Source organism: Populus euphratica, unplaced genomic scaffold, assembly GCF_000495115.2.
Source record: "Populus euphratica unplaced genomic scaffold, PopEup_1.0 scaffold320.1, whole genome shotgun sequence".
NCBI classification, from domain to species: Eukaryota; Viridiplantae; Streptophyta; class Magnoliopsida; order Malpighiales; family Salicaceae; genus Populus; species Populus euphratica.
In genome coordinates, this window is record NW_011500208.1 from 12497 (window position 1) to 24299 (window position 11803).

The 11803-nt window shown below is 35.3% G+C and overlaps 2 protein-coding genes across 2 annotated transcripts; both read right to left on the reverse strand.

Annotated features, from left to right (window-relative positions):
* Positions 1–4241: 4241 nt before the first annotated feature.
* On the reverse strand, positions 4242–5417 carry LOC105112066 (putative disease resistance protein RGA3). Its single transcript, XM_011007633.1, has 2 exons — positions 4604–5417; positions 4242–4519 (listed from the first exon to the last, which is right to left on the reverse strand). Exons 1-2 carry the CDS (start codon positions 5415–5417, stop codon positions 4242–4244), a joined length of 1092 nt encoding a protein of 363 aa, XP_011005935.1.
* A 998-nt stretch (positions 5418–6415) lies between these two features.
* LOC105112046 (beta-catenin-like protein 1) lies at positions 6416–11590 on the reverse strand. Its single transcript, XM_011007606.1, has 8 exons — positions 10433–11590; positions 9025–9109; positions 8197–8293; positions 7952–8015; positions 7812–7868; positions 7381–7418; positions 7188–7269; positions 6416–6807 (listed from the first exon to the last, which is right to left on the reverse strand). The coding sequence occupies exons 1-8, from the start codon at positions 11546–11548 to the stop codon at positions 6709–6711; spliced, it is 1638 nt and encodes a 545-aa protein (XP_011005908.1). The 5' UTR covers positions 11549–11590; the 3' UTR covers positions 6416–6708.
* Between the last annotated feature and the right edge of the window lie 213 nt (positions 11591–11803).

The window sequence follows — 11803 nt, forward strand, 5'->3', positions numbered from 1 at the left end:
AAATAAAATAAAAAGACATCTCTGACAGCACAAGAAACAAGCCCTTCTTCCCAAAAGATAAAAAAACTATTGCTATCGAATTCAGATATGATATAACTCAAAATGAGTCCCTTTAATTCCTGCATGTCTAGCAAAAGCAACTCCAGCCATGCCAATAACTTCACCAGCAACAGGTGCGTGTATTATTACCACCTAAAAAATTAAATGGCAAGAGTGTTTTACTGTAGTATAATATATCTTGAGATTAGGTTTTTTTTCAAGGTAAAAATACTTTTTTATCCTCAAAGTCAACAAAATATAGAACTCTTAATTAATAGCTTTCTTGATTTTGTATAAGTTTCTTAACAGTAAAAATATGTATTTATCTCTTAGTTAAAAAAAATATTGTGCAGCTAAATAAGGGTGTTTTAGGGTTTTTAAATTTTAATATACAATGCAATTATATTTTTAATACTGAAAGAGATAAAATATAATATTTGCATCTAGGGGTATTTTTGTGCTTTCATATGAGTACTTTATGTAATTATCAGGATCAAAGGGGGCATTTTGATATTTTTATATTTTTTTCAAATCTTTTAATGTTTAAAGTTATTGGAGTATACTCAGCAAGCTCAAGCTCTAATATGTAGATGACGTCTACACCATTCAGGAGAGGCGTGTGATGCCATCTAATAGACGTAAGTAGCCTTTCATCATCTTTTTAGATGGGTCGACATGTCCTTTTCCATTTAAAATGACGCATAATTATTTGATTTTCCCCCCCATTTATTTTCTCTCTCTTAATATGTAATGTTTATCATTGTCTTCTTTTCAATTTCGGTCATGAATTTATTAATTTCTTATTCCATTTCTTTTTCTATTTATAGAAGTTTTTATTCTTTTTAATTTAGTCCTTTAATTGTAATTTCTCGTATGTTTTATTTCTCATTTCAGTTAATATTTTTTAAAATTTCTAATTTTGTCCTTGACACTTTTGTTGAAGTTTTTTTTTGTTTTCAATCTCATCTTTTAATCAATTTTTTTGTTGTTTTATTTTTTTTAGTTTAACTCTCATTCTTTAGATTATTTTTTTTGTTTAAAGCTATTTTTCAACTCAATTAAACCCTCCAATTGAAAAAGTTTATCCCTCCAATTAAAGTTTTTTCTCACCCTTAATTTTTTCAATCCTTTTATTTAATTAATTTTTTTCATGATTTCATCTTTCAACATTTAATTTGTTGAGAATTCAGCTTTGTATGATCTAATTATTCTGCATTAGTTATTTTTTTAATATTAGTCTTGTCATTATCTTCAAGTTTTTTCTATAAATTTATCTCGGTCTCATAATCTAAGTCATAATTTTTGCATGATTTTTTTAATATAAGTTTTTTAGTTGTTTTATTTCTATTTCAATTTTCAATGTATTATTCTAATTCATCTATAATTTTTTTTATACAAATAAATTTTATTTTTTAAAATAAAAATATTTTTTAAAATTATATTTCTAATGTGTTCGGCCTTGCGTAATATTTTTATGGCGTTTGTTTATTCGATTAATTTCATTCATGTTTATCTTTTAAGTCATGAGTTTTTTAAGATGTAGATTTATCTTTTATTTATTTAAATAAATAGATTCAATAAACACAATCATATGCATATCTCATTTTATGTTATGAAATATCTTGATCTTACTTGGATAAGCTTTTCAATTAATAGTTTGAATTTTTTTCATGTAAAAAAACAAATTGAAGCAACTTGCATACCATATTAGTTTTTATACTAGATTTGATTCTCATTATTTTGATTATTATTTGTTTTCTTTTTAATTTTTGGATGGTTAAGATTTTTGTTCAATATTTTTTTTATCTTTCATGTAATAATCTCAACCTCATGATCAAAATTGTTAGTTTTGAAATTTAATTTTTAATTTTATTATTTAATATTATATTAGAAAAAAAATCAACCACCCCACACCGTAACATCGGAAAAAAATCTAGTGTGTGTAATTCATTCCCATCTAAATCATTTTTTTTTTTTTTTACAATTGAATGTACCCACACATATTTAGTAATTTCATAACTCTTTCTCGGGTACTAGGATTGACAAAATAAGTAAAAATATTAATTAAAGTGGGACATTAATTAGTTATTTTTCTTGAATCGATGATAAAATTTATGTTTTCACTTTTTTGCCAATAAATCAAGATTTTTGTGGGGGAAAAGCATGATATATGAAATTATAAGCTTCAATTAAGATCTGAATAATCGATTTTATTCGAAAGATATGAACTAATTATGTTTAACTTTATTATTATTATTATTATAATTATTATTCATTGAAGGGTTAGAAATTCAATATAAACCCAAAAGGATAAAATTAGAAAAAAGAGAAAAAAATCATTGTTATATATAACAATCCAATGAACTGTGAAGAAGTTAAATCATACTCCGAAGTGTGTGTAACTATTAGCACAATTAATAGCTGCAAGAACGTAACCAGATAACCAGCCACAAACAGGTAGCTAAGAAAATCAAGGCTCGAGGATCTGAACAAGACAGAAACATCCAGCTTCAAGCCAATGACTGCGAGGAGCTCACTGTTGTAGAAAATCTGAGCCAACAAGACACTGAGATTATACAAACAAAGAATTTAACACTAATGGCAAGTTCAAAGAAATCTTAATATCTTACAGGATGAATCAGTTAACTATTAATCAGAATGCAATATCATACCAGCTCGCTCTTCTTGCTCTAGTAAAGCTGGTTTTCCATTGAATCTACACCTCCAAAACACAAGCACCGCATACTTATTGAACAACACACGGGGAGAAAAATGACACAACGGGTAGCGAAAGAAGAACCTATTAAGATGTTTCTTAAATGTTTACATAGTCAACATCAATCTGAGGGACATGAGCAATCTTGGGCCAATCTTCTCCTGTTTCCCTTCGGCACCTGTCGCCCAGACTTGGACACTTCCTGATCACAAGCTTTTGAAGTTTCTTCAGATTGCCGGTGCACTCTGGCAATTCTATGATGTTTGGACAGTCTCCAATTGCAAATGTTTCTAAGGAGCCTGCAGACCCTTGAAGAAACTGTTTTGGTAATGCTCGCGTTGCTGGTAACGTTATAAAACATAGAGTCTGAAGGTTAAGTGGTTTAATCCCTCCTCTTGCTCTTCCTCTATTGTCATCAGATCAAGCTTTTCACATACCATAATACTCAAACACTCAAGTGCAGTTAGGTATTTCATACTTCGTGGCAAAGAGAACAAGTTTTTACACCCTCCAATGCACAATTTCCGAAGACTTTTAAGACCTTGCATATCTTCACACAAATATTCAAGATTTTCACAGTTAGCAATCAATAAAATTTGAAGACTCCCCAAGCACCCAACTCCTCCTTCTGGCAACCGCTTCTGCTTGGTGATTAGAACTAACAATCTAAGGCTGATCAAGTACCTCACATCTGTTGGCAGCTCTTCGAATCCATCACCTAGAACCAGAGCCTGCAAATTTTGTAACTTGAAAATAGATTTTGGGAATCTTTTCAGCTTTGTATTCTCAACCAAATTCAGATATCTCAACTCTTTCAGGGAGCCAATCTTATCCGGCAGAAATTCACAGACATCCATTAGTTCCAGAGACCGCAAATGCTTAAATCCTGACAAATATTTCTCGAAGTCTGTTCTGCAACTAGGTTCCTCTAGACTAGTTACAAAAACAAGCGTTCTCACGCGTCCATTTGTGTCCACACACATAACAGGTTCCTCTAGACTGGTTACAAAAATAAGCGTTCTCACACGCTCTATCTCATTTGGGAACTTAGGAAGAGCTTGGAAAAAAGAGTTGGAGTCAACAACTGATAAATGTCTGGCAGTTTTGAAAACTTGGTGGTTATTTGAGCGTAGGATTGAACATTCATTTTGAGCCAATGATGATGCAAGATCATGCACTAAATCATGCATTTTAAAGCTAAGTACAAAAAGCAAATCGTTAACATCTTGGAAGAAACATTTTGAGATCAACTCACGCACATAGCGAATCCCAACATCTTCCAAGTTTTCACTTGGATGTGATGATTGATGAACCAGTCCCTGTGCCATCCAAAACTGCACCAATACGGCATCCGTGAAGTCATAATCTTTTGGAAAGATCGAGCAATAAAGAAAGCATCTTTTCAAGTGATTTGAGAGTCGTTGATAGCTTATTTTTAAAGCAGGTAAAATACCATCTTCCTTCTCTTCCCAGGTCTCACTATCTCTTACCAATTTCCACTACTTTCATCAGTTATACCATAAAGTTGAGTTCCCAAGTTGGTTACTGCCAGAGGAATTTGCTTGCATTTGCCCACTATTTCTTTCCCAATTTCTATCAAATTTGGATGCTGCTCCTTCTGCCTTTCCTTAAATGCACACTTGTAAAACAAAGACAGACAATCCTTTTGATCAAGAAGACTTAACTCATGCGCGCCAGCAGAACCCATAATCTGTGCAACACGTTTACTTCTGGTGGTTACTATGATCTTACTTCCAAGTGCACCTTTTGATAATATAGGCTTCAGCAAGAGCCACTTCTGGGAGTCTTCGTTCCAAACATCATCTTAAATAAGCAGGTATTTCTTACCATGCAAAATCGCTTCTAGTTTTGCTTTTATTTCGATCTCTTCCAAGTCGTTAAATCTTTCCCCAGTTGCAGATTTGATCATCTTTTGCATCACTTGTTTGAGAGCAAATCCATCTGAAACACATGCCTGCATCTTTAGCTCAAAAAAGGCATCCACACTTCCATCATCATACACCGATTTGGCAAGAGCAGTCTTCCCCAAACCACCCATTCCAACTACTGGAATAACAAAGGGATGAGCGTCATCAACCTTGAAAGGTTCTACTAAGAGGTTGATGATGCATTCCCTGTCTTTGTCTCTTCCAATAAGACCGGAAAAGCTCTCAAAGGATTGTTTCATCTCTGATATTTCCTCAGGCAAGACTGAACTATGATCACTAGTCTGCTCGGGAAGGCCAAGCAGAGACTTCAGAGATTCAATCTCGGCTAGCCTGTCGTTGAGGTCCTTTATTTTACGACCCATTTTAAAACGGAAAGCTAGCTTGTTAGAACTTGAAAAGAAGCGGCGTAGCTTCCTGCTAGTGCTCCCTGTTGTTGTCACCACTTGCCTTCTCAAATCTTCGCACTCAAATCCATCCAGTGCGTCCTCTGCATCATACATGAATTCTTGGAGCTTCTGAAGCCAGAACCGAATCTTCTCGTTCTGAGACTGTCTCTTCTCGGCATCCATTAAAACTGCATTGATGGCTAACAATTTCTCTTCAAGACTTGCAATTTCAGCTTTAAGTCCCCATGCCAGATAAAGTTCTTTAATTGCAGAAGAGCCTAACTTCCCTAAAAGGGATTTTGCAATGTCGGTTGCAAATTCTTCCATTTTCTTTTTGAGTGGAGAGGAGAAGTGATTGATAGGAAGAATGATCGAGAAGGGAGTGAAGTTATTTTCAAAGAGGCATACCTCTTCATCTCTAGCTAAACGATTGCTTAAATTATTTAACTTCAATGTCAAGGCAACACAATGCTTGTATTTTCTTTATTTTGCTGACATTGCCCTATGAATATTCTTTTCTTCGGTTGTAATTAACTTATCGTACTTTTGCCACATTTTTTTCCCAAGAATCTGACCCTTGGTGCTTTTCTTGAATTGTCAATTTTGATAGTGATGATATACTGTTAATTAATTTTAGGTTAAAAAATTACCAACAGGACACAGTTAATTAACATCATGTGATTCTCTTTTCTCATTGCCTAGACCTTGACTCCAGTCTCCTTCATTTTAACGACCAAAACCCTAAAATCAACAAATATTGGAAGATCAAACCTTGAATTTGCAGAAGCAGCAGCAGCCAATACCACCAATATTTAAGCATGATTTTGATGATCAACAATTTCTTCCATATATTTCTTGAATTCAGTCAACTTTAATTGCACCCCAAGCCAATAAAATATCCATTTTGATGATCATTATGAGATTTTATTCAAGGCTCTAGGCTTGTTTCATCATGTGTGCCTGAAAGATCTTAAGATGATTTACCTTACTGTGATTTTACAGAGAAAGGAAGCTAGCAGATTCCTTGGCAGCGCATGCAAGTTGCCTCAAGCTGAAGTTGCAGTCATAAAGTAAAGCATCATTTCTTGAGATTTATTGCTTCCAGCTTTTTTACGATTTTGGATTTAGCATCAAGAAACTATTTTTATGACATTTGAAACTCTTGGATACAGTAGTACAGATGCTCCAGGATTGCATTTATCCTTCGAGGAGAGAGTCCATTTTCCTAGCACGTTATTACCGTATAAACGGGATCCATACCACTAGCATACCATGGCAAATTACGTTCACGGGAGAGTTGAAAAGAAAAGGAAGAAAAAAACAAGAAGAAAAGAGATTTCTGCTTCAAGTCAGAGAAAGGCATGGAAACCTCATAACCACATAGGAATGCGCCACCACAAGCATACAGAAGTTTACAGAGATGCATCTGAACAATAATAATGCACATAATCACTTCTAAACTTTCCCACTTCATGGGGGCTCCATTTGATAAACGGCTTAATGAGATTTTACAAGAGCATGCTTCAACCCTATCAAAGCATCTTAAGCCTCTAAGAAAGTGTGAGGGCTGGACCATTGTACAACAGTAACCTTCAATCCTATCAACAAAACTAGGCCTCTATGAAAGTTCGAAGGCTGATATAAATTTCAGAACTCTTGCTTGCACTCGCTCCTTCTCTTCAGGGCCATCGAGGTCACCAATGTTATCATGATATTCCTATATATGATTCATAAAAGGAAGCATCACACAAAAGGTACTTGCTACGTTATGGCATTTGCCAGTTCAATGAAGTTTTTATGTAGTGCAATTTGATGGAAAATTACAATTTGTAATTTGAGGCTACCATTTCTACATATTTCATTCTTTTATATCCCATGTGATTATTTATGACTATTTTGGTATTCCATATATGGATTCTACACCCATACCCTTTTATAATGTGAAAATATGTTCTTAATAGTCTGAACTGTTAATTTCTTTTCAGACAGTGCTACAAGTTCACTTCACAGATAACAATGAACATGTTTTATAAGAATGGACATCACCAATAACACAGGTCACTGGACAGAATCTAGATGCAGCTACAAAGCACATACCAGAAGTATATCCTTAACATCGCTCTTAGTAAGCTTTTGCTGCTTCAATAATAGCTCAATCCTTGCCCTCATTCGAGGGTGCCTGAAGATAAACCCACAAATCATCTTAAGAATTCAAAATTAAGGAAAGATATAATCTACAAATAAAGCTCCTCTAATGAGCTGATAAAATTATGGTTGATGGGAAACTTACTCGGAGCACCAAAGATGGCCCAGAATAATGGCTATCGACTGCAGGTTAAAACAAAAAACAGAGCTGAGATATTGAAAGCACAAAACTATTGAAAATCAGAGACAGAAACATGTTGAAACTCAGATAAATGGTTTTTTCAATCAGGAACTTATCCAGATAACTTTTGTATCAGAAACTTTTCCAGATTATTTTAAATGACCAATATCTGTGCTTGATATTAACTTTCCATAGCAATGCTAATTAAAAAGACCTCAAACTAAAAATTACATACTGATTGAATTACAGTAGCAAGATCTAAATTACAGCCGTCAATCAATGATAACTTCCTACCACCAACTACATGATATATCCCACAAGTTGTGCATGTCCATCAATAAAGTAAACAATTTCATAGACAATTCTGACCAAAAGCCACTAGAATAGAAATTAACCTGAAGGGTGTACAGTCCAGATTCTAGTTTTCGATTATATCTTTCATCTCCATCCATCTGTATAACACACAACCCATTGTAAACAAAGTGGTTTCAATGTCAAATATGGACAAGACAACAAAAAAGCAAATGTGATGTACCTCAAGATCATCCAATTCAAGCTCATCCATTCGTTTAGTCTCTTCTTTCACTCTATCTGAATATCTGAGTAAAGATCATCATTAATCAGGTGTTAAGGTCTGAATATAGACATTAGAAACAGAATTCACAGCAACACCCCTGCCTCCTCTGCAGCAGCAAGAGGGTAGAGAGGAACAAGGGTGGAGGAATAGGGCAACTGTTCAAAATCCATAGGTAGAAATTCAAAAAAATATATATATATTACCTTATATAGAGTTCCATAAGGCGGTCTATCTTCTCACACTCATTTTCCACAAATTTACTTAGCAGTCTCTCCCTTCTTGAACCTCTCAAAATTCCACCTGGAAAAGAAAGAAACACCAGGAAAGTAGATTACATCTGTGGTTTTCTTGGGGGGTGGGGGTACCATAATATCCAGCAACTGAAAATTCTTTGTATAATTCATTTTTTTCATGTTAATTTAGTTGTGTACAATTTAACTCCAGTCTTCAGGTAATATGAAATCCAGTATGATGAAAACAAGGTTTGCATAAATATATTACAAATAGAAGAGTACCATATATGACTCCAATTTGGGTCTACCAATCTCTACCACCATCATATAATTGGCCCACAACACCATGGGATAACAGATCTGATGGTAGACAGATATCTGGATATCCATTTGATTCACTGGTTTCAGGCCGGATATGCTTTTACCAAGTGAAACTCAATCCTCCAATAAGTGAACTTTTAGAACTATTTTTGGACATTAATTTACTTTGCATCAGGTGACAATGCCACAACTCCTCATTCGTGACCATGTATGAAAGCCAACAGATTAATAGATAGAATCTTGTATATTATAAGATTATAATGTTGTATTGAATCAATCAACTAAGAAAAAATGCCAAAATCTCAATTCCCATTTCTTTTTTCTTTTAAGTTTGCTAACCAAACACCAGGAAGAGCGAAGGGGCATCATTTGCATCCACTCCAATTACTGTTATAGGTTACCAAATGGTCCTTGAAGCTTTAAGTATTGACTAATGGCAACCATGAACAGAATGTTTAAAACGGTTTCACTACTTACCAAATAATGATGCAATTAGGGAAATAACACGCTCTTCTAACTCCTCTTGATATCGTTCTTTCTTATTCTTCTTGCTCATGGGAATCTGAAGAATTGAAGGTAACACAAAAAAAAAAACATGTTAGTCCAATTACCTTCTAAGGAGACAAATTAATGGCATGATCAAATCACAATTCACTGCACCTCTGTTGCATTTTGCAATGAAAGATGTGCTTACACTTTATGTCAACAAAAGATGAATGTTTATACGAAGAGAAGAAGAGCACAAATACATAAGGAGAACCAAGACATCTTCCAAAAAGTTAAGGGATTAAAAAGAAAGAAAATCAGAAAACTTGTGCATTCTAGCCCATCCAATTGTGGCTAATGACAGTTCCAAGAAGCTGAAATCCACAAAGAGACCAAGACAGCCAAGTGTAGGGCATTTTTTGCCCCAATGAATATTGATTGACAGGTCACCTTTAAAGTACTAGAAGCTGAGACAACTAGCTAGTGATTGTCCTGAAAGGGATCATTAAAAGTTCTTGAACACAGTACCCTGTGCAGCTGCAGCATCTTATAATGTTTCATGCTCCAGAACCTATCAAGAACATCAAGAAGAACGCCTCCAATAAACTAGAGACCCCCCTTGATTAACGACAAATCTCAAACAACATTTTCTGCATATCTTAAAACAATAAAAAAATGCAGGAAAATAATGTTACAAGTCTCCCAACTACTGTGACACGTGACATAAACACCCACGCTCCATTCTTATCCCTACATGGTTGATAAAAAATAAAAATGAAGGTGAAACTATAGAAAGTGAGAATAACCAGTGACGGAGGAAAATCCTATGTTTATCTATCACAATAATAGACAATGCCATGCATGCACACATGTCTGGGGAGAAGGAAGCAGGCTATCTATGCAGGGATGATTTCTTGAAGAGATAAATAATCTCCATGTATGTTTTTATCAACTGCCAAGGTTTCAGTTTGAAGCTCAGAAAGCAACAGAAACTGAAACACAACAGAAAAACTTTAATCATGAAACACAGCAGACAAGTGCTTTCATATCTATTATCTACTTCAACACTAACACAACCAACCACACAAAAAAATTAATAAAATTTAACAAGACTCAAACAATAAAATGTTGCAGAATCCCAAACTTTAACTAGAGTTCCAAACTTTTTAATATCTTTTCATCAAACAAAAGGGACCTAAATTATCACACAAATTGTTCCAACTCTACGATATTTACACCACCTCAGTTACATTGTGTCATATAAATCTCATATCCTTCATTAACTAAATTCAATATCCACATTCAAGCATTACCATTAGCATAAAAAGTACAGCACACCAATGAATGCAACTAAACCAATAGGAAACACAAAATCAGGGAAAAGAAGGAAATAACTTGCCTTACCCATGAAGGCGGCAAAAGCAGTTTTCAGCCCCAAAACATCAACAAACCTCTCACATGCTGGCGGATAATTAGTCATAGCAAAATCAAGCGCTCTAATCGCAGACCCATAAGCCAATTTCTTCTGTTTGATAATAATAATCATCAACTCCACTCCCTCTGCCTTCACAAACCTCTCCTTGTTCTCCAAAGGCATTAACAAACAACACAGACAATCAAACAAATTCTCCACCATTTCCTCCTCATCCCCACTCTTCGGGTCCTTACTCTTATACATCGCAACCGCCTGCAAAACCACATCAACCCCGTTCATTTGCCCCAATTTCTTCTGATTCGCCTCACTATTCTGCAACAAAATCGACAAAATTTCTGCCGCATACTGCTTATTACTATCAAATTCCCTCACCTTCAACTTCCCCAACAACCACTTCAAAACCCTCGTTTTCTCACAAATCATCTCCGCCACCTTCGGCTCCACCTCAATCATGTTCTCCACCGTCGCCAACGTGTTATAAACCGCCGCCATTTCATCCTGATCATCGGAATCCGACAACCTCTGCAAATTCTGCACTAACAATTCCAACACATTGTTCTCGATAAGCGTGTTAACCAGAGCCTTCATCGACTCCTCTTCGTTCTCGTTGCTCATTTCCACTACATCCTCGTCGGTTAGGTCTTGTAATAACTGAATAACATCGATGGCAATATCGGTATTTTCATGTGATAATAGGGATAAAATGGAAGGAATGGTGTTTAGGTTTATTAAATCAGGGTAAAGTTCCGGTGCAGAGGAGAGTATTTTGAGTTTGTGGAGCTCGTTATGGAGGTCAATTTCGGAATCGGCGAATTTTTCCGGCTGGTCAGGGTATTTGAGGCGGGACTCGATGTTTTCTTTGTATTTGCGTTCGAAGGAGAGGATTAGTTTTTTTAGGGTTTTGGGATCTAGGGTTTCTATGGGTTGGGACTTTGACAACGATTGGGATTTTTCTATTGCGTCGAGGAGAGAGAGGTCAATTTCTTCGGTGGTGGTTTCTCCGTTGGAGTATGGTGGAGGAGGAGAGGTGGCGTCGCGTTTCCGTTTAGGGTTGTAGCTGCGCGCGGTGGCGGTTTCCATGGTCGTCTAGCTTTTGCAGCTGGAGAGAAGAATGCACTGTGATGACTGTCTTCTCTATTTGTAGTGTGCTGGTAAAGTTTGATTTAGTCCCTATAATTTATATTATCGTATATTTAAACCTTACAGATAAACAATTCTCAATATTGAACTCGAATGAAAGCCGCGAAAGTTTCAATTTAATCCCTCGTTTGTTAACATAAAGGCTCATAGATATTTCTATTTTTATTTTTATCCTCCAAATCCCCCCCCCCTCTC

Coding starts and splice junctions, on each gene's coding strand:
- LOC105112066 (XM_011007633.1), bottom strand. CDS start 5,417: ATGGAAGAATTTGCAACCGACATTGCAAAATCCCTTTTAGGGAAGTTA. Junction 4,520..4,603: donor ACTAGAAGCGATTTTGCATG/GTAAGAAATACC, acceptor TATTATCAAAAG/GTGCACTTGGAAGTAAGATC.
- LOC105112046 (XM_011007606.1), bottom strand. CDS start 11,548: ATGGAAACCGCCACCGCGCGCAGCTACAACCCTAAACGGAAACGCGAC. Junction 9,110..10,432: donor TTGCCGCCTTCATGGGTAAG/GCAAGTTATTTC, acceptor TCAATTCTTCAG/ATTCCCATGAGCAAGAAGAA. Junction 6,808..7,187: donor ATGTTAAGGATATACTTCTG/GTATGTGCTTTG, acceptor AATCATATATAG/GAATATCATGATAACATTGG.